The 23,517-nt window shown below is 41.0% G+C and overlaps 1 protein-coding gene across 3 annotated transcripts; it reads right to left on the bottom strand.

Moving 5' to 3' along the window:
* Nucleotides 1-2,128: 2,128 nt before the first annotated feature.
* On the bottom strand, nt 2,129-23,116 carry YPEL5 (yippee like 5). 3 transcript variants are annotated; one of them, XM_077813643.1, is made up of 6 exons: nt 23,001-23,034; nt 15,739-15,846; nt 15,450-15,613; nt 15,295-15,359; nt 5,864-6,035; nt 2,129-3,751 (listed from the first exon to the last, which is right to left on the bottom strand). In XM_077813643.1, the coding sequence occupies exons 5-6, from the start codon at nt 6,002-6,004 to the stop codon at nt 3,527-3,529; spliced, it is 366 nt and encodes a 121-aa protein (XP_077669769.1). In that variant the 5' UTR covers nt 6,005-6,035; nt 15,295-15,359; nt 15,450-15,613; nt 15,739-15,846; nt 23,001-23,034; the 3' UTR covers nt 2,129-3,526. The 3 variants fall into 3 exon arrangements, with proteins under 3 accessions (XP_077669769.1, XP_077669770.1, XP_077669768.1); XM_077813644.1 differs by having other exon boundaries at nt 15,450-15,846; nt 23,001-23,024; XM_077813642.1 differs by lacking the exons at nt 15,295-15,359; nt 15,450-15,613; nt 15,739-15,846 and having other exon boundaries at nt 23,001-23,116.
* Between the last annotated feature and the right edge of the window lie 401 nt (nt 23,117-23,517).

Below are 23,517 nucleotides of genomic sequence, written 5' to 3'. Positions count from 1 at the left end.
AATCCTCTTCCTCCAATTCACCATGAAATGGTGGAGCATCAGAAGAAAACGGAGGTGAAGTTGTCGGTCCTGGGCAAATTTCTAGAGATCTTAATGACTGAGGCAGCTGAAAAAGAACTGAGGGCAGTTTGCCCATGCAGTGCTATATAACAATGGCACAGGGCACGAGACTGAGTGACACGCATGCTGAATGGACACTACTATGAGAAATCACCAATCAAAGGCACAGGTGGAGCACCCCTAGGGATCCTACTTGAAGGCGACTAGCTAATTGCTTCCTCTTTGTAGTTGCTTTCTCATTCAGGGCTGAAGCAGCACACTGTGTTTGAGAGCCAAAAGGCATGGGCCAGCTGCTGAGAGTTTCAGAGCAGCAAACACACTTATTTCCTGGTATCCCTGAGAATCACAGCAATTGAGGTAAATCACCCAACAGAAGAGAGACCTGGTACATTTGTGGCCTTAAATGGGATCCTACATTGGACTGGGAGCCAGTGCAGCATAGGAATCATCAGGTTGAGGTGGTCTCAAATTTCCCTGTTAGTAGTGAATGCCTCTTTGGTGTCAGCCCTACCTACTGTATAGAACATTGCAATCATCCATGCCTGGAGGTAACAAATATGCATCCACTCTTTCTAAAACACATTCCTAATTCCACTGGCCTAGAAAGTTAAGAGCCAACCAATTTGAACTGTAATTTAGCCATTTGAGGGAAGCTTTATTATTTGAGTTTTGCATATGATGAGTATACTGGATTCAAATTGATATAGTACTTTTCACTTCAACACTGGCAAATGTCTACCAAAAGCATTAGCAAAATAAGTCAAAACATTGAAAAAATATTTGTCAGGGTGGCACAGCATGGTAAATTGTCACCCTCACTTCTGTGCTGCAACTGGACCGAGTAACTGGAGAGCAGGGCTGCAGAGGCTGCTGGTGACGATGGGGAGCCCTGCCCAGTGCAGCATGCACCCCCAACTTAGGCCTGCCCCCCATGCACCCAATCCCCCACCTAGGTACGCCACCCCCAGCAACCTCACCCAGCACCCCTAAGGACTACCCTCATAGCATTCAACCCCTCCATCCAGGGATTGCCCCCAGCTACTAGTCCTCCCATGTAGAATCTGTCCCTCATGCATGGGCTGCATCCTGCAGCCCTAGTCCCTGCACCACCTCCCCGTGCTCATTAGTTTCCTACCTCAACGATACAGCATGCCCTGCCCACCAGGGTCCTAAGGCCAGGGAGCCTGCTCCAGCTGGGGTAACTGGACCTGCAATCCTGCACAGCGGGGTGCTGAGCACCCTAGCCTCCTCCCAATGCTGCTGGGCCCAATTCTGCTGGGGGGCACTGCTGCTGCTAGGCCTGATCCTGCACTGCCCCATTCCCCTCCCCCCTGGCCCGCTCTGCATCCTGGGCTGGTGCTCCTCCCACTCCATCCTAGTTACGGCCCAGAGGATGTCACATGGGCCACAGATGGGTGCTGATTGTGCTGCATTGAGAACCACCGTGCTAAACCATGAGTACTCCTTGGCTGTGCTCTTATTGCCACCTGCTCAGACAACATGAGAGGCTGAACCATTTCTTGTTATCTTATATTGTGGAACTGCAGTCATTTGCTCAATTGACTGATCCTATGAAGCACTGAATTTTTCAAATAATCAAAGGCAAAAACACCACACTGGTGGGAGACAATTCAGGACGAAACACATTTTATTGTACTGTAACACTAAAAGGACACAGAGTACTGCAGAGAATCACTCCAATGGAGATTTTTGGGTTCATGAAGAGCTGGCTCACTTGAGGCACAAGTTACACTACTGTTTATGTACCTTGATTCAAAGAGTTCTGGTATGTGAATCTACACTGTGTTCCCTCTAAGTGACATAGTTCTATAGTAAAGCTACTTTTAAGTTAATAGGTGACAGATTTAAGCCATGGGGTGGCCAAAGCACAGCCCAATGTCCAAAGGAACCCTCTGGAATATTACCCTCCCCCCCCGCAACTCATCTGTCTGCTGTTTCAGATACAGAAATAGGGCCTATGGATTCCTTGTTCTGTTTACATTGTTTGTTAGTGGAGTTAAACAAATATTAGTTGCTGGTTAACAAAAAATATAAGTTCAGGCAGAAACTATATCTATGCATATTTATTTGATAAAGAACAGTACATAACATTCAAATTAGGTGCAGCCATTGGGCTCTTAGCAAGTTGTCAGTGTGGTTCCAAGTCACAATGTTTGGGCACCCTTAAGAAAGGTAAAGGAGAACATTTTCACCAAGAGATAAGTAAGATTTCAATATCTTAAAATAGTTGACTTCTACAGGAAGGAAGCAGGAATCAAGTCAGTAATTACAACCAGGCAAGCCTGTTCTGCTGGTTGGAAAGACAAAAAAGGGTCTAACATCACAATAGAAAGATGCAATAAAATTGAGAGAGAGAGATACGAGTTTCAATACCAGAAGCAGCATTTGAAAACAAGCTGTTTAAAGAAGTTGCAGATTGTACGCATGAATGCACATGCTAGCATTCTCCTCCTCCTACCCTGTAGCTGTGTTTTAAAACACAAAGTCTTGGGTTAAAAAAAAAAACATATGAACAAGAATTAAGATTTGCAATAGCTTTGTCTACTTAATGAGGTTATTAAAGAGATGAAAAGGAAAAAAAACACATTCACTACTGGAACAGTAGTTACTCAGTAAACCCCATCATTACAAACAGCTTCTGATTTTTAAAGCAACAAGACTAAACAGACAATTATTACTTTAGATTATTACTATGCTTATAAATTACATCAGTTAAAAGAAAAAAAGCCAAGCAGTTTTGCCCTATTTCAAAAATAGCTTCCAATCAGCAGTTACATGGTGAAAGGGACTTTACAAATAAATGAAGACTGGTGACATCTTTGGGTCAAGAATGACAAGAAAGGATGGGCTCTGTGCTACCGATCAACCTCAACAAGAATATGGCACAATGGCCAGCACAAGCCGTACCAACACTGAACCTTTTGCACTCATCACAAATTCAGATCTCTTTTCTTAAACTAGTATATCTGGTGAAATGACTGGGTAAAAAAAAAGTTAAAAACTTAGGTCAAAAATTGGAAAGTAAATTAAAAAACACCTTTGGACATAAAATAATTTTCTATTGATGTATCAGTTTATATGAACTAAAAACCACTGATTTCTCTAACAAAAGGTATAATCAGATTATTTTCCTTTCACCCCACTGTTAGCTGCAGATACAATCTCAGATCTAAGAGATTGAAACACAAAGGAGAAAAAAATTACAGCATCTGTTCGACATTCTCTACAAACACCTGTTGGGAGAAAAGTAAAAATTAAAGGAATAAAGAAAGGAAGTTTCCATCTGAAATACTCTCACAATCTTTCCCAGTCCATAGTTCAATGAATCCAACTCTGATGCTAAGGTGACAGTGTATATAAGTAGAATTTTTTTTGTTATTTTTTTATTTTATTTTTTATTTTTTGAGTTTCACTGAAGAAAACCAGGAAAGAGGCCGAAGTCTCTTCAGGAATTATCGGATGGAACATGCTCTTCAAATCCCTCACTCTCTCGGACCAAAGCTCTTTCCAGGATAACACGGCCTTCCTTGTAGCGCTGGCTGTCTTCAGTGGCAAATTCATAGATCCAACCCAGTTTGCTGTTGCAGTTCTTGCAGCTTACATCTCGAACCATGTGGCGGCCAGTGAGCATGACCCGATCTTGAACTTCACTATATTGCAGATTTACCACCTGAGAAAAATATAAAGGGGATGAGGAGAAGGGTTAAGCCTATCGAAGGCAAGACTCTTAAAGCCATATTCCAGTTACTAGGAAATCCAAGGCACCTCTGTCGAAGTACAAAACGTCTAAGTGAAGAGCCTGTGGCACTGTGCATATTGGGAGCTGAAACCTAACAGATGCAACTATCGAAGTTCTGCTGCCTGTGCGGGCAGAGCTTGCAAAGATCAACCTCACAAGGGTGTTCTGAGCCTACTTTGTTTTTCAAGCACAGCGAGATCCTGCTACAAAAAGCACAAGTATTTCGTTTGCCCAACTAAGGCATAGCAATTAGATAAAGCTACTCACAATCCGATAGTTTAGTAACCCCTTGATGTCAGAAGTAATTTCTTGATACCAAACTCATTATTAGCAATGGGTGTGGTGACAGGAATGGATCGGTCAATTTAGTCACTGGAATATTAGAGTTAAAAGCTGTTTTTCAGGGAAAAAATTAAGATGAGATTTAAGAGTATAAATCCCATTGACTTTCAACAAAGGTCAATGGGACTTGGGCTCTTAAATCCCTTTGGTAGTTTTGAAAATCCCACCTCCTGAGAAAGATAAACTGAGTGAGCTGACAAGCGTATGCCTTTTAGGGCTGGTACAAATGCATGCCTTCCCTTCCTTAATCCTAGCAGTTAAAAAAATCCACCTGTAACTTGTTTAGGTAACTAAACATGTGGAAATAGTGTAAATAATTTGCTAAAAAAGCAATGTCTATGACAACTGTAATGGAGATTCCATTTAAATAATCTGATACTTTACAATGATGCAAATTGGGGTTGCAGAGAACAACAATCAAAGCCTTAGCCAAAACTCACTGTTTCTCAAACAGAATTTGGACCCAGAGATCCAACACTTTTTGGACTAGTATGAGGACAGATTTACTGCTGTCTTTCCTTACACATGCAGTATATGGAAGACGACTTGCATATATGACCTACTGACAGAACTCAACACATACCACAGTAGTGCTTTCTGAAACCACGCATAACTAACTGAAGACACTTCTGCCTGTACCTGGGAGGACTATGTTGACAAAAAAGCGTTACCAAGGTCTGGTTGCTGATGGTCAATTTCAAGAAAATACATCCCCGATCACCTGGCCATATTTGTTGAGAAAGCACAGAATGTGTGTTAAGCCAGAGTCAGCCTAAAAAATCTGGTCTCTACATAAATATCCCCCCCCCCCCCCCCGGAGCCATATTCTATTCTCATTCCCAACTCTGCCAATCTTAGCCCTGGTCTACACTGGGGGAGGTGTGGGGGGTGTGGAAATTGATCTAAGTTACCCAACTCCAGCTACGTGAACAACATAGCTGAAGTTGACGTACTTAGATCGACTTACTGTGGGGTCTTCACCGCAGTGAGTCGACTGCTGCCGCTCCCCCGTCACTCCACCTGCACCTCTTGCGGTGGTGGAGTACAGGAGTCCACAGGAGAGCACTTGGGGGCTGATTTATCGCGTCTAGACTAGACGCGATAAATCAACCCCCACTGGATCGATCGCTGCTCGCCGATCCGGTGGGCAGTGTAGACATACTGTTAGTCAAGATACCAACTTCTACATCACTATACATGCCTGTAAAATGGGGACAGTATTTATCTACACACTTGCAATGGTGTTGTGAAGTTTAAAGATATAGCAATGGGCACAGTATAAAAATCTGGAATAGATTAGACAAAAAATGTAAATCTCTTTGGAACCCTGCGTAAAAGTATTATTACAATGAACCTGAACTTTACATTATAGAATTCAGAATACTTTGAGTTTAACTGCATGCACTTTGGCAAGATACTAAATTCACAATCCTCCCTGTAGCCTTTTAAGCACTAACTGCAATAGTTTAGGCAGTTTATGGTGAAATTTCAATGACCTAAAGAGCAACTTAGAAAGTAAAAAAAAAAAAACCAACATCCCCCCCCCCCCCCCAACACCCTTTAAACAAAAAAATCACAACAGCAGGATGTCGACTGAATCCAAGAAGATTTAACAGTTAACATGATGGATTCTTAGCCCCCCACAAACTTGATTTTCAAAAGCAAGAAGATCTCTCTCTCAGCATCTAATTTCTTACCAACCTTATTAAAAAGGAAGGCTCTCCCTGTGGCCCCTGTAAAGCGAGTTGATATGAGCTCAGAGCGGTTGGTCAGGATTGTATCACAGTTTGCACAAGAGAACAGACGAGTGCCACCAATATGGTCCAAGAAAATTCTGCCCATTTTTATGAGTTCTTAAATTTAGACTCAAGACCTGAAAGCAAACAGAGATATTTCATCCATACAGCAAATTAACATAAGACTTCCTCTAACATACAGCCAGAACACATTGCAGGGCAATTCAGCTGATGAATACACAAACTCTTTATGATCTATAAAATATTGAACTTACAGTTTGTGTTCATCCTTTATTCCTTAACCCTGATGGAAATAGCGACTAAGAACCTAACCAAAATCAGGAGGGGCTCTCCTAAATTTTCTTCTTTGTCCCAGCAGAATGTTATAATTTTCAGGAATGCGTTATGAAGAAACCAGTAAATATACAGCTGGCAGATCAGAACTCTGTAAAATTTCCAAGTGGTGGGCAGCTTTTAACTAAATCTCTCCCTTTGACTTAAATCAATATCGTGCAGCTTACACCCCCACACAATATTTGAAGGGGGCGGGGAGAAGCACAGAAACCCAGAGCAACCTCAGGTCTTAATTTCCTTACTTGTATGTGGCTCGAGCTGAATCCTTAACCCTTAATTCTAAAACCAGATTTTTTAATCTCATTTCCTTCAGATTTTTAGTAGAACAAAAATAAGAGTTTGTTTTTAAGAAGGTGACCATCACAGTCATTACAGTGACATTTGTGTTGTCATAGCTACACCATGTCAGTACAGGTATTTGACACTTCCATTATAAAAAAGCATTTCTGAGTTTGATCAGACTTGATACATGGCCAATTCAACCGATTTGATAACTGAGTTGTCTCTGCACTGGATATGAAAATCCCACCCAGTCAGTTGCCTGAGACACTTCAAGGAGGACCAAGAAAGTGTGCATAACAGTGTTTAACATAGGTAGCCTGGGCGTTTAACATAGTAGGCTGAAGCTGAATTCAGGCAAGATTGAGGTTATGCTGGTAGGGGGAAGGAGATGCTTGAAAGGATTTGCCACATCCGTACCATCCTCCTCCAGCAAAAGAATCAGCCCTCCAATCCTTAAAATAGTTAAGTCTTGGGGTCCTTCTGGACTCCTTGATACTTCAAATAACCAAATTGTTTAAAAGTGCCATCTTCCATCTATGGGTAGCCTGAAGACTGCACCCTTGTCTGCCAAACTGATTTGGCCACAGTGATACAAGCATTCGTTATCTCCCGATTACTAAAATTTGTCATACCTATGGGTGGAGCTTTACCAGGGTCAACAGCTTCAGTCAGTTGAGAACACAGCAGCTACTCAGCAACATAGAGTACTGGACAGCAGATCATATTCTGCTCTCTACATTTGCTACCCATGGGTGGGGGGGAGAAATCAAATCCTGATATTCCAAGTCCTCCACAAACTGAAAAACTACTTTCTCGATATGCAAACATGATTTCACACAATTACTCAGGAACTATCAGACATGTGGGATTCATGAGCATGGGAGGACATTTTCCTCAGCAGCTGGCCTACAATAGTGGAATTCTCTCTGAGCTCATTAGAAGGAGCACAAATCTCATTAACTTCAAAATAACATGCAAACTTCTTTTAACTTAGTGTGTCTTTATTTTATTCATTTAGTAAGGAAATGTTAGATGGCAGAGCAACTTCAGATACCCAAGATAATTGGGAAAAATGTTTAAACTTGTAAGGCACTCCAATAAGATGATGTAAGAACTTAAAGTAGAGGTTTTCAATCTATTCACTGAGAGGTACCATGACCTATCAAAAAATAAAATGTTTACCTGAACCTTAGAAAGTAACAAGGATGTATTTGTTTTAAGTCCAAAGAAAAATCATCAGTACTTCAAGTCTAGATAAAGCATTTATTTGATTTTAAGGTTCTCTTCTGGTACATGTAAATTCATTATATAAATATGTGATATCTTAATGTAAACAGCATATCAAAGGGTATTGACCTCTTATATAGGCCACTGTTATGCTGACCAGTATTGTCTCACTGTTTCTCTGTACTCCCCCATAGGTCTGTCTGTATCCATCTGTTGTTCGTCTCATATTTGAGGTGGGGACTGTTTTTTTGTTCTGTGTTTGTACAGCACCTACTACAATGGGGTCCTGGTTCATAACTAGAGCTCCTAGGTGCTATGGTAATACAAATAAATAATAAGTCAAGATATTTATCATAATACTGAAGTTATTCTCTCATTAGCATTTATAAATCTCCTTGGAAGCCTGCAACAAATCTGTTCATTAAAATAGAAAAAATGCCCTTCACTGCACTTTTATACTGTTTTGTTATTAGACAAATGCTGACACTGTTTTGTTGCATTTTGATCAATGATGCAGTTATGTTTTAAAAGCAAATACACTTTCTTCCTTAAGAATAAGCAATTAACAGGGAAAGGTAGCATTAAATAGAAAATTTCCATGACTATCCAACCCTACATGTGTACTATATTAAAAATAAGAAAATAGTGTGTGCAGTTACCTAACAAAACTGGAAAGAAAAAGTCATTGGTTCTCAAACATTTTCATAGTATGGAAGGTAACCTAAGATTGTCTCAGACACCTCACCTCCCATTAAGTACATGACTGGCATCAATATGGAAGGAAGTGGTCAGCCCACTGATTATTATATGATCTACAGCAATTTATATAGAACAGTAATATTAGAAAAAATGTATTTTTAGCAGCAGAAGTAAAGAACTAGCACTATATGACAGCACTACACAGCCTATCAATGCTTCAGTCACTACTGTTTGAGAACCTCTTCTCTAAAATGCCCTTGTAGTACAAAGCATGTGAGCCCTGTTTGTTTAAATGTCTGCTTAAGTCTATTGCATGCAAGTCAAGAAACGGCTTTTGAAAATGGGATCTGTGCATTTTCATAGAGTTTTAACTTTGTTTCCAGACTCCAAATCCAGATCAGCCAATACTGCATTTGTGAGATGGTAAAGTACTCTGGGTAACGTATGTAAGGGCCCAATCCAATTTCCACTGAAGTTGCTACCAAAACCTCCTTTTTCTTCAATATGAGGTGGATGGAGCTCTAAAGTTAATTTTAGAATAACGTTGTTTTGCTTGTAGGAATCCTAAATCTAATACTGCTGCAACTATTGTCTTTTGAAATTGACTAGTCTCTAGCCAAGTCGGATCAAATGTGGGAGTATATGATCAATTCTATACCAAAACAGTGAATGCCTATTGTGACCCTAAGAATCCCTATATTCACACCCTACACACTATTGTAATAATCTTTGCACAAAACATGCTTTGTGAGGTATCATTTGAAAACTCATAACTGCCTAATCATTAATATTTTTGCATGATGCATATACACAATGTGTATTAAAAGTATGGATATAGGCTAGGATTATGACTAAAGTATGATTAAACCAGGCATGTTTAAAATGTGTTTAAATCAGGGAGCTGGTGAACAGGTCTGCCTTAGACAAAGGAACATGTGTTTGATTCTCTGACTAGCCCAGTCTTCAGGAAGGTCCATTTTTACTTATTTGGTAAACAAAGCTATTAAGCTACCAAGTGGGGGAAGAAACAGCACAGAGCTTTCTTCATTAACAGACTCCATGTCACTTTCCTCACATCTTGCATAAACTTTACTTAGAGGGATCACCCAAGCCGAAACAGCTACACTGCAATGTCATAGCTCTGCAGCCTGAGTCATCTGACCCAGACCAACTATGGGCGTTTTATTGCTGGGTAGACATATGTGACTTGCTCAAGGTCACACAGGATGCCTGTTGCAGATCAAGCACTAAGCACTGGACTAGTTTCTCATTCTATTGATTTCAACAGTACTACTCACAATTGTAAAGTTAGCAACATCATGACTATTTGCAGGATCAGAGCCCTGGGCAGTCTCCAAAGCCAAACAAAGCTGTGAAGCACCATTCAGACAGTGCAAGAGAAACTACCTCAGGGTAGAGACTGTCCTTGTACTGATGTTTATACAGTACCTTATACAGTGAAGCCCCAATCTGATTACAGTAGAGCTCTGGGCCCTACTGTAATACAAATAAGAGTCATCACAATGTGCCTCTTCAACACTTGTAGTACAGTCCTGGAAAAGTACTCAATACTGTAATAGACATTTTCACAGCTGCAGTCTTCTGCAAAACAGCTATTCCACAGCATAGCCTCTCTACACACAATTGCCTGTGGCCGTTTCCTCCTTTTGTTGCCATATGCTAGTAGGACAACAGCAGGAGATGAGCACAGCAGGACATATTGGAGTGCTCTGAACCAGGAGGGAATGGAAGTACAATCAGATGCACTAAGTGAGTGAGCCTGAAGAGCAGTAACTTACAACTGCGAACCACAGCCTCAGGCTGTAATGATTGTGGCTCCTGTATTCAAAACCGTATGCTCCCTCCCCATTTTAGAATGTATTCTCTCTACTGAATCCCTGACATGCCATTCTAATAAAACTCATCCATCTTAGTCAACACTTGGATACATCACTTAGTATTACCACAGATATAGTGAATCAGCAGGATGGTTACAGATAAATTTTTCTAAGTCACTTTAATACTTAGTCATGTGCCAAGCTTGTCACAATTTGTCACATACAACCATGTAGTAATGCTTCACTATTACACACAATGCTAAAAATCATCCAGGATGCTTTAGTTCCTCTAGTAAAGCAGATTGGGCCGCAATACTTCGCTGCCTGTTGCGGAACCTGGCAACACTATAGCTTCATATACATAATAGTGTAGTTAAGCTTCAGATGCTATTTCACATAAACAACCCACCTTCCAGAGGCTTTAGAAGTAGACAGCTTGTATATAAACATTTTCTATTTAAATAAAAATGGATAGCTTAAAATGTTTGTGTCTACCCTGGGTATTTCTAGGCACCATCACCGAAGCAGCTGAGCAATTCTCCTAACCTGCAAAAAGGAGCTAAAGTAAGTTAGTTGTGTTGATGTTGCCAAGATATTGAAAGTTAGCCATTAATTATGCATAGAAGATACCCAAACAGCAAAAGCAGATAATGAAGGATAACCTGCATTAAACAGAGGAATACATTTTAAAGTGGACTGTTACTGAATCATTTATCTTATTTCCATTTCTCTCTTAAAGAAGCTTTACAACCAAACAACTTTTGTTTCTAGAAGCTCAGTTAAAGTACTGCTTTCTTTATGTTTCAGGTCAAGACGCAGTTACCAAGAAGAATCAGAAGAGAATATCTACCTTCTCTTTCCCTATTACTGCATCATACATAATGCACCAAATTCATTCTGTGTGAGGAATGGTGTTTGGTTTTCTTGTGAAGATCATACATTGGACAACCAGAGACAGGACACCCAACTTGGACACTTAGTCTGATCTGATATGGTGAATCTTAAGATAAATATTTTCCCACTTCAGATTTCTATTTCTAAAGGTTCTATCTCCTAAACTGAAATAATTTGCTTCACAGTCATGAAACAAACTAAACACAAAAATCTCTCATCCATTCTCACCTAAAACATACTTTTAAAGTAGATGGCAGTGATTTTCTTGTTGCTTTGTATTGCCAATTTGTATGGTAATGTGGTTTGTTTGGTAATGAAATAAGCAGCCTATTATTGAACAGAATTATTTTACCACAGGTTTTATGTATTAAAATTTTGTTTGAATTACATGTTTCTCAAAAACCTTATTCAGTATTTAAGTATATATAACTTCAAGGTAACAGCGTTAGATTCTGCATCGCCTTTTCAGTCAGCATGTACTGTGCTTCTTTTAAACAGTAAATAAAGCAGGTCTCTCTACTTGATAAAACAATTTCAACATTACAGCTGAATTTTAAGTGGCAAGATATCCCTTTCTAGCACGGTTTTATCTTACTTGGTAAAAGAAGGGAGGTAAAAGCAGCAATAAAAGAGTTTAAAATTTTTGTAACAAATGGAAAAATGGTGAAGCTGATAGCAAAGAGTACAAGCCAGTACTCAGGAAATGAAGACAATTGATAAAGTAAACTAAAGGAAGCTGTGAAAAAATCCACAGCCAGTAAGCTTAAAAATGACAACAAGAAGGAATTCTTTAAATATAATCAGGAACAAATGAAATCCCACAAATGGTATAGGCCTAACACTGAACAAGAATGACAAAATCATCATGAAAAGGCAGAAGTATTCAGTAAATATTTTTCTTCTGTATTTGGAAAGAAGCTGGATGGTATATTCATATCTTACAATGATAATGAAATGCTCTAGTCGAATGGTAACTAAAGACCATGTAAAAGAGCAACTATTTAATGTTAAACATTTTTAAGTCTGCAAAAATGGATAACTTGCATCCAAGAGCATTAAAATAATTGACCAATGAGCTCTCTGAACATATCCTGCAATACTGAGGAAGTTCCAGAGGACCTGAAAAAAAGCTAACGCTGTGTCAATATTTTGAAAAGGGCAAATGGGATATCCTAGGAAGCTACAGGCCAGTTAACTTGACATTGATCCTGGTCAAAAGCATGGAAAGGTGGATACAGGATGTAATCAGTAAAGAATTCAAGATGATAGCATAACGAATACTAATCAACATGGCTTTATGGAAAAAAAAGTCTTGGAACAAAAGGAAATGGGAGACTGCATCCTGAAAACAGACACTGAAAAGGACTTGGCAGAGATAACCAACTAAACATGAACCTCCAGTGCAATGCTGTAGCTAACAGGGCTAATGTAATCCCTGGAAATATAAACAGAAAATATCAGCTAGTGTAGGGAGTTGATATTACCTCTACACACAGCATTAGTGAGATAGACACCATGTTCCAGAATCTAAGGATGTTGAATAATTGGAAAGGGCTCAGAAAAGAATTACAAGAATGATCTGAGCTCTAGAAAACACACCTTATAGTTAGAAACTCAACCTACTTAAAGTTTATCCAAAAGAAGGTTCAGAAGTGATTTGTTCATGTTGTACAAGTGCCTACTCGGGGAAGAGATTTCTCATGGACTACTTTTTAATACAACAGAAAAAAGGCATAATGATATACAAACAGTTGGAAGGTAAAGTTAAGCAAATTCAGACTAGAAATAAGGCACCCAGTTTTAACTGCAAGGGTAATTAAACCAAAAGAACAATTTACCTAGAGATGCGGTTCTCCATCACCAAGTTTTGGTCAAGACAGGATGTCTTTCTTGAAGAAATGCTGTAACTCAGACAAAAGTTTTGGACTTCATGCTGAAATTACTGCGTGAGGTTTTATGGCCTGTTATGCAAGAGGTCAGGCTAGATAACCATAAGGGTCCCTAAAAATCTATGACTAGCAATTAATGTAATCCTTACTACAGTTTCTAACATTTTAAAAATCCACACACCTGTCTTCCCCATTACAAATTTTAGCCTTATTGCAAGGATAAAGATTTGGAATACTTATTTGGGCTCCGGATTTTATAACTACTTGATAAAAATCCAATTATTTTAGTAAGTAAATGAGGTCTAGTTGAACCGCTCTAAAGTTTACCTCATGCACAGTTCTTTAGGTTATATATAAATCTAGAAATTAACGTGAAATACAGTAGTAATTACAAAATGAATGCTAAAAGAAAGGCCTTAAAAAGCTGATTTGATCTTGAGTATCCTGGACAAGCTGTATTGCTATCAAGGAGCAGGAAAACCCTAGGAAAACTCTGAATTTGGACTTGAGACGCTTCCCTGAAAAAATTAAGGTAAGCACCAGTTTAGCACTATCTTACCTGCAGAACACACAAGTTGAGGGGATATTTTGCTGTGGACAAAGGCTAGCTGCCCTTTCATATACATGTATATTTATGGTAATTAAATATTCATGGTAAATAGGCCCAATGGCCTGTGATGGGTTTTAGATGGGGTAAGATCCAAGTTACCTGGGAAAGAATTTTCTGTAGTATCTGGCTGATGAATCTTGCCCATATGCTCAGGGTTTAGCTGATCGCCATATTTGGGGTCGGGAAGGAATTTTCCTCCAGGGCAGATTGGAAGAGGCCCTGGAGGTTTTTCGCCTTCCTCTGTAGCATGGGGCACGGGTCACTTGCTGGAGGATTCTCTGCTCCTTGAGGTCTTTAAACTACAATTTGAGGACTTCAATAGCACAGATATAGGTGTGAGGTTTTTTTGTAGGAGTGGTGGGTGAAATTCTGTGGCCTGCGTTGTGCAGGAGGTCAGACTAGATGATCATAATGGTCCCTTCTGACCTAAATATCTATGAATCTATGAATCTATGATGCTGAGCCCTGCAAAGGAATTTGTCTGGAGTATAGTCAAGTATGTCTTGAACCCATACAGCATAGGCAAAAAGCTGCCTTTGTACCTTCCAGACTAGCATCCAGTGTCCCTAAATGGAAGGTACAATATCACCCAAGATAATTGGTCTAAAATTTTATTTTTTTCAGATTTCACATCCCATGTAAGAGGTATGGGTGTATATTTATTCACTGTCTCATGCACACATAGGGTCTGAAAAATCCACTCACCGGTGGGAGTGGGACGCCTCTCTCCAGTGAAAGAGAAACTAAGGCTTTAATTCCGCAGAAACTAAATGCCTTTGTTGAAAAAAGTTTAGACCTCCAGTTACAAAAGCCAAGGTTCCAATGACAAAAGAGTATAAACCAGTCCAGCATTGTCTCCCTGCATCTATATACAAACAGCTGCAGTGGACTTCTCATACTAGTTCAAGTTCTCTGCTGATATTCATAACCCCGGAGGCAGCAGCAGAGCTATCAAAAATCATGCCAGTTCCATGTTGTTCTTGAGGAAGCTATAAATAGCACCAGAGACAGGTATCAGAGACATTTACAGGGAAGGACCCAAAATGCAGACGCTAAGGAATAGGTAGAGACTTTTTATCTCCAAGCCCTTCCTCAAAGCAGCTATGCAGCCTCCAATCGTTCCTCACCCTCTAATAAATGTGCACAAGAGATGCAACGTCCTTATGGAAAAGTTTACAAATTTTAACAGAAAAAACTACTTGGACAATATTCAAGTGAATATCAGTATTCTGAATCAAGTGATTCAGAGTCAGTAATCAAATATGAAACTTTTAATCGCTTGATCAAAGTAGCAGTTGATAGCAACTTTTATGAAGTGAATTGCAAGTATCAGCTCAGAGCAAATAGTCACTCATCAAGCTATTCACCTTCGGAACGCACACTGACTCAAGAGTACCTAAGGGGGTACTTCACAGATGTTTGCTCTACCCATTCCACCCACACAACCAAGAGATGACAGAAAGAGATAATGCAAAATAAAACTTTATTAATCTTTTAAAAGCGTGGTAACAACAGAGATTTTTGGTCACACAGAGAATCACCAGAAAATACACCAACTTCTGATGTTTGATTTGACAGCAGACACCTGAACACAGAAACTCACTTTACCAGGGCTTGTTCCAGCAGTCTGGATGCTGTCTCAGCACCATCTCCAACCACTCCTGAAATCTGAGAGAGAAAACCGAAAAAGACTGCTAATTAAAGGAGATGCAATAACAACAGACCTTCTGTCTTCATATTCCCAAGTAATTCATTTACCTTCCCGTGGCCCTCCAGCACTCAATCATTCCCTTGAGGAGAAGTGGTGCATATGACAGGAGCCACATTCCCTTAGGTGGGGGAGAAACTCCCTGAGCCACACGAAGAGGCTCAAAAGATGTATTCACTCTGGACTCAAGCCCAGATCATTTCACCTCTGTATCCTAGAGAGAAATACAAGTGAGAAGGAAACTAGCAGGTAAGCTACAAAACAAAGCAACACAAAAGAGTACAGAGAAACAAACAAGAATTACTGGATAAATGAAAGAAAATACAGTCAATTCCTTACCTTCTTAACACTGCCACCCAAAGGTGCCAAAGCTCATCAAAATACACTCCAGGCCCAGTCAGGCTAACAGCAAGTACAGTGGGAGTGAGTAATCCTCCATCATGACATCTGAGAGTGAATGAGCTATGTAATCTTTTATTTAATGTTAATTTTAGCACGGTTATATTATACCGCAATGGGTTCGGCTCTGGTGGCTACAGTTTCAAGTTCAACAGAGTTATCTCTGTTTGTTCTAGATCTAGAATAGGAACACATGAAACCATAGGCAAGTAACATACAATCGCAAGAACAAGGTCCACTATATTTTAGCAAAAAGAAAAGGAGTACCTGTGGCACCTTAGAGACTAACAAATTTATGCTCAAATAAATTTGTTAGTCTCTAAGGTGCCACAAGTCCTCCTTTTCTTTTGGTGAATACAGACTAACACGGCTGCTACTCTGAAACCTATATTTTAGCAGTTTCATTAAAGTTGCCAACAAAGTTATGAATGTCACAGCATATAAAATTCCTAAAAATATCCATGCACCCATTATAACTACACACATAACACCATCTAGGAGGATGTGAGTAAGAGTCTGATGGGTCTCATGGATTGATCACCAATACAGGGTAGTCCCTGCTGGAGTTTTCCCATTGGAAGCTCAATTTTCCCAGCTCCAGGCACCCTTTCTTATAATGTGATTCTGTCTATACCTACATTCTGTGCACGTACATGAAAGTGTCAACCCTCTCTTTTCTTATTTGGTGCGTGTCCCCTAGAAACATAAGGGACCCAGAATTCTATAGGCTGTATGGGTTCTCTTTAGTCTCATTAACATTGACCTACCCCCTGTATCCTGTGGTTAAGACAAATGTTGGAGACAAGATGTGCTTTTACAGAATTTTTATAATTTAGAATTAATCTTCCAGCTAGATTTTTGCATTACCACCACTTGGTACCTCTTTTCCCATAATCTTAGGGCATCGGATTCTTTTTCAGTCATTTACTTATATCAGCATTTCTATTATCTCCAAGGCCTAAAATAGCTAAGCTACAGTCTTGCAGGCCTCAACCTACAAGTTCTTGCATTTCAGCTTTTCTTACTTATATCTAATACATGATTCCATCTAAATACGGATCAATTAATTAACTCTATTTAACATACAATGAATATTAGAAAAGAGACTACTAAGAGGGGATATGATAGAGGTCTATAAAATCATGACTGGTGTGGAAAAAGTAAATAAGGAAGTGTTACTCCTTCTCATAACACAAGAACTAGGGGGTCACCAAATGAAATCAATAGGCAGCAGGTTTAAAAACAAACAAAAAAGTATTTTTTCACACAATGCACAGTCAACATGTGGAACTCCTTGCCAGAGGATGTTGTGAAGGCCAAGACTATAACAGGATTAAAAAAAACTAGATAAATTCATGGAGGATAGGTCCATCAATGGCTATTAGCCAGGATGGGCAGGGATGGTGTCCCTAGCCTCTGTTTGCCAGAAGCTGGGAATGGGTGACAGGATGGATCACTTGATTACCTGTTCTGTACATTCCCTCTGGGGCACCTGGCACTGGCCACCGTCAGAAGACAGGATACTGGGCTAGATGGATCTTTGGTCTGACCAAGTATGGCTGTTCTCATATTCTTATAACATATTGATTAATCATAACATCACACAATAAGTGGATAATAAATTAAAATCATTGGCTACAGCTAGCAGGGTATAAACCCTGCTCCTCATGATGCATGCAGCCTTATGCCGGACAGAACAAGCTGAAGCAGGCAGTGGAACATTATAACAGACTTATTAGACATTATGCATGTGCTCTAGAAAGCTGAGCCAGGAATTTTAAGGTAGAGGCCATGATCCAAAGGCCCTCCAACGTCTGCAGGGAGCACAGCATCCAGAAGCATTGCACTGTAACCTCCCGGAACAGGATGGCTAACGTGGATGCTCTGTACAATTGCAACTTGCACTTATTCAACAGCACTGGTGCAAATTTCAATAGTACAATTCCCTACTGCAGACAGGCCTAACAGGTAATTTCTCCAGGTTATTTTGACAGGGTAGCATGAGTATTCTCGCATTTTTATCTGAGGGCTGGTATATACTACTGCAGCAAGTCGACCCAAGTTACACTACTTTGGTTACATGAATAACGTAACTGAAGTTGACATAGCTTAGACCGACTTATCACGGTGTCTACACTGTGCTGGGCTGATAGGAGATGCTCTCCCGCCAACTTCCTTTACTCTTCTTGGGGAGGCAGAGTACATCATCGATGGGAGAGCGCTCTCCCATCGATTTAGCGGGTCTTCACCAGACCCGCTAAATTGACACCCACTGCATCGATTGGAGCAGTGCTAATCTACTAGTAAGCGTAGACATGGCCCTAGTGCATCAATATAGCGTTCGATGTTGCAAACAAGACAGCCTGTATCAAAGAACTTGGAAGATAGCTCAGCTGACTTGCATTATTATTTGTAGTACCATTTTCTCTATCGCCCCCCGCACCAGCACAGCATCACAGACATTAACGTATGTGTCCTCACAATATCCCAGGCAAGGTAGAGATATTTCTTCCATTTTACAGATGTGTAATGGAGACACAGAGATGAAGTGACTTTCCCAATGTGACACAGCAAGTCCATAGCCAGAAATTACCTAAGTCTCATCCCACTTGACCACAAGATGGCCTTTCCTCCCTGATTTTTCAAGTGCCTTTGATGAGCAAAAATTAAGTGTACAAACATCATTATTTTGTATTCAGTTTGAAAATAATTTAAGGAAAAAGAATAGTGAACTTTAGTCTCCAGAAGCAACCCCTCAGCAACTTTCACAAAGTATTACACATTTTAAATAAAAATAGAATCTGAATTATATTTAATCAACTTCAGTGTTCAAATAGTACTAATCTTCACTCTGAAAACACCAATGTTTTATTAGACATGTTTAAAATAAGCATTCAGTTAAAACGGTAAAAAGATGAACAACTGTATTCACATATAAACATGCAAAAATGACATCCACTGGCAGGAAGGGGACTTAGATATTTCTACAGTGTATCTCCACTAAAAATTCACTTATGCACTGGAAGATTTTAGGGTAGATAAAGACACTAAAATTTAAAGGAGTCATGTAATCAAAACTTCATCATGTAATATTTCACCTATACACCTAAAGTCATTCTTAAATAATACCATGCTAACTAGGTCCCCAATGCAAGAAAAAAAAAATCCCCAAAAAAATCACACAAATTGATTATTTTAGAGAGGAAACTTGTCTAACTTTAAAAATATTGCTGTAAAATTGTAGTGGCTCCCAATAAAGACTGAAAAGGGAAGTACAATATTTGGCAAGTTTGTCTGAGACTACTAGTAACATTTCTGGTCTTGCTATCCTACCTGCCTGATGGAGCTTTCAGGCACACCCTACATTTCTCACCCCACACAATGGCTGAAGCCACTTATGAAAAAGTCAATCTATGGTGAATTAAATTTGTAGTTTATGTTTCAATATTTTGAAAACTAGAAAAGGGGAAGTAATGGGTAACAGAAGTTTACAAAGGATATTTCTGTAGACACATAACATTAGAAAAGATGATTAATGGTTAAAAGATAACATTTTAATTTCCAGTAATCACCACTAGAAGACAAACTACAGGACAATATCTTGTATATGTCTATGTTTTATTTTCTTTGTTACTTCCTTAATCTAATCTTGATATTGCATTTTGCTCTGTGTATGGAGGATGCAACAAAAGCATTTTTAAAATTCTAGCACTATCCTGTTTTAAAATAGACCCTTTAAAAAAAAGAAACAAGCATGCCATATATTACTCAAAACCATATCTGTTTTCTCATACTAGTTTAGGCATTATAAATTGTGTTTATATACAGACATTGCTTTTGATTCCCTCACTGCCTCAATTAAAATCTCCTCCAGAATTAAAACACTTGGAATAAATATTTTAGTTTCTTGAGAATCCAGGTCAGACGAAAGAGATCCAAATATAAAATCTGTTAGATAAAACTGGCTTTTAATATGACTGCAGTGAAATCCTTAATAATCAGATGACCAAGATCATTCTAGCACTGAGGAAACGGAATGTTTCATATAAAAAAAAAGAGCTGTCAAATAAGGACATGGGGTTTACTTAAGGCTGATTCAACATCTCCCATGACAGATGGGATGAGGCTTCAGAAAGGCATAAACAGAAAAGATGCTTTTAAACAAATAATGGTTTTTATAAAGTGGTGGGGTAGGGGAACAGGAGAAGCAGAAACATAAAGCCGCACATCATTAAGGCCCTAATGTTAAAAATGGCTCTGTGTAGGTAAATGTTAGACCCACACAGAGCTGTTTTGACTTCAATAGGGCTCTGTGCAGACAATTGGATTTACTCATGCAGAACCATTTCCAGGATTGAGGACTTTTTGGATTGTATGAGGCCTCACATAGCCACAAGATACTATCTAAAGTTTGAAAGGTCAGGAAATAGGTTTGCCTGCAAGACAGCACTTTGTTTCAACATGATTGTTGTTCATAACAGCCTTCCACGACTTCCTGCATCTGAATGTTGCATCATAAGCAAGCTACACAGGGTCACATGACAGGAGGGCAAGGGACATGGGAGGAAAGAAGGGGAAAGGGAAATCAGCAAGTTTATATCCACATTAGATAATACATGGTCACAATAACCAAAGAAAACAACTATATTAATGATTAAACAGATGGGAGCATCACCTGAAGCTACAGAAGTGATAACATGCATGATAAGCCCTCCTGGATGCTATAAAAATATGTATTTTTCTGTTTGCCATTTGTAGTGCCTGCATAAAAGGGATTAATGTTTGACAATCTTCTTAACTAAGTTTCCTTAATTGTGGTACTAATACATAACTCATCAGATCAAAGAACGTTAGAGAAGTTGGAGAATAAAATTACTTTTTTGGTATTTTCACTTCACTCAGTTTGGACAGTGAAGAACAGAACAATTTCAGAATTGTTTTTAGTCAATGATACTGTCAGGGTCCCACCTTTGGCTTGCAAAGACTATAGGTATTGTTTAAATCCCCTCCCGCACACATGTATTTTTCCTTAAAGAATGTAAACTGTCACTTTGTTCCTAAAAACTGTATTTGCACACAGAATCACAATAAAGTTTTACAATTTTTTTAAATCATTACATTATTTCTATTAACTTTGTTTGTTTAAAAGAAAACCTAAACTGTGAATGTAAACTACCTCAGAATTTCCCCCAATGGTAAATATATATATATATATATATATATATATATATATATATATATATATACACATACACACACACACACACACTTGGAAGGGAGTTTTGAAATAAGGCATGTTTTATACACAAGGTTTGCAGTTGCACTTGCCACAATACTTTTCAAAAGCAAGTTAAGATTATTCTGTTTCAGTTCTTCCTGTTTCATATACAGTTTACTGAATATGGACTGTTCGAGTGATGTCTATTAGAGAACCAAACCCTAGAAGACCAAAAAAAAAGGCACAGAACCTGCTCCCCTCTGATAAATGTTTTTAGTCACTCAGGCTGCTGCTATATTTGGCAGTGAGCTATGCTCTGGCTAGAGCAACAGCATCACTACTGCAGCACTAGAATCCTCCTCACCGAGCAGCCACTGCAGATTGCAAGAGCATGCGCTACTGCCTTCGCTCATAGCCCCAATCCCCAGAACATACAGTGCACAGCCTCTATTATCTAAACCTAAACTGTACACAAAGAAAACCAAAAGGGGGGCGGGGGAGAGAGCAGTCCAACAGCTGATACTGGTCATGTGGGCTGCTGGGAGCCAATAAGTAAAGGCTCAGCCTATGTCTGGTTTGAGAATGAGGCTCTACCAGAAGCACAGGCAATTTGACAACAAATAAGAGGAAACAGCTGACATGAAACACAAAAGTCCTGTGGGCCTGAGTCACAGGTACCATACTACCAAGGGGGAGGCAGCAGGAACAACCCCCTCAGTAGCAATCCCACAGGCAGTCGTTCTTCTCCCCACCCATCATTTAGACACTCAGCAGTATTATTGTGTTTGTACAGATCCCAGGTCTGGTGCTCCCTATATTTACTTTATGGGCGGATTGGTCATGAACAGAGGCAATTGCTGCTGGACAGGAAGATTATTAACCCAAGAGACTATGTAGCTGAAACTATTTACACTGGGGAGGATGAGTTGATCCAAACACTTCACTCTGCACCACTTTTTTTTTTTTAATTGAAAGGTGTATTAGAGGGTTTGCTGGAGGAGGAAATGTGTTACTGCTGAGCTGGAGGAACAAAGGGGTAACTGGTCCAAGAGAGTTCTCTATACCTCTTAAATTTGGGGCCAGGGAATGATAAATCCAAGGAATGATTCTCCAGGTACTATTTATCTTGCGGGGTTGGGGCGGGGGGGTTTGGAGTGATTCTTGTTGGCCGGGTAGTTTGTCTGTTTAAATATATGTGCCTGTGTGTGTGTGGATAGAATAGTAATAAAGTTAAACCACATTCACTACAGGAAATGAAGCTACCCCCGTGGCGTAAGCCAGCTTCCCCTAATAGCCACAGCCAACCTCTGTTTGTGCGGGGTGTACTGTGCTGTAGGACACCGTACTGCTCTGCTGGAAATGGGGGATAATTATTTAGCTGTTATGGATGGTGCAGGCGAAGGGGGCTGTTGGCGGAGGGAGGTTGGTGCGTGCTGAGGAGGAGGGTTGCTGTGGCGCCGGTTGGGGCAGGGGAGGAAGTTGTGTTGCGCTTTGTGGTGCCGGGGTGATTGTTGTGCTGGGGGGAGGGGACGTACAGGGGTCGGGAACTGTTGGGCGGCGGGTTGTGGTGGTGCTCGGCGGGGGTACAGGAGGACGAGGGAGTTGCTGCAGCGGTACGGGGAGGGGGTTGTTGCGGCTGTGGCACAGGGGGGGGGGTTGTTGGCGGGGGTACGGGGTTGGCTCTGGCAGAGGTACGTGGGGGTTGCTGTAGCAGTACCCGGCGGTGGGGGGGGGGGCTGCTGTGACGGTGCCGCCGGGGAGACGGGAGGTTGCTAGGGAAGGGCGGGGGTCGCTGTGGCTGGGTTGGGGGCCCTGCGCCGCTGGACGGACGGAGAGCGCCGTTGGGAGGAGGGAAGCGGGGCCCCGCACCCCACACCCGGACCGAGGGAGTCAGGGCCCGGGGCCGCCTCACACCGGAGCCCACCGCGCTCTCGAGGGCCAGGTGGGCTGGACGGGCCTCGTCCCCGTCCCGTGGGGCGGTTACCTGGCGGCCGGACGGGCGGGCGGGCGGCCGGAGCGGGTCGGCGTCTGGCGTCTCCCCTCAGCTGAGCGCGACCACTCGGTCTCGGTCCATCTAACTCCGCCCCAGAAGCCCCGCCCCTGCCCTGTCAGTCCCCGCCAGAGACCCGCCCACGGCCGCTATGACCGTTCCCCTGGGCCAAGGGCCACGCCCCCTGCTGGCCCGGGCCACTCACAACGCGGAGTGAGGTCACGTTGGGGGGAGGTCAATTGGAGGCGGGGCGTCCGCTGTGTGACGCTGCCGCCGGTGGCCGGGCAAAGGTAGAGACGGTGCGGTCACGGGCCGCGCTCGGGGCTTTCACTCCTCGTATAATTTATAAAAATCCGCTTAAAAAATTCATTGCGTCACCCAAACTGTCACCCACAGTCCCTGTTACCCCCGTCACCGCCAGAACACCCCCGTCACCCACACCCCTCTCTTACCCCCGTCACAGCCCGAACACCCCCATCACCCACACCCCTCTCTTACCCCCGTCACCGCC

This window comes from Eretmochelys imbricata, chromosome 3 (assembly GCF_965152235.1).
Source record: "Eretmochelys imbricata isolate rEreImb1 chromosome 3, rEreImb1.hap1, whole genome shotgun sequence".
NCBI classification, from domain to species: Eukaryota; Metazoa; Chordata; order Testudines; family Cheloniidae; genus Eretmochelys; species Eretmochelys imbricata.
This window is presented reverse-complemented; position numbering and strand designations above follow the sequence as displayed.

Coding starts and splice junctions, on each gene's coding strand:
- YPEL5 (XM_077813642.1), bottom strand. CDS start 6,004: ATGGGCAGAATTTTCTTGGACCATATTGGTGGCACTCGTCTGTTCTCT. Junction 3,752..5,863: donor GAGCCTTCCTTTTTAATAAG/GTTGGTAAGAAA, acceptor TATTTTTCTCAG/GTGGTAAATCTGCAATATAG.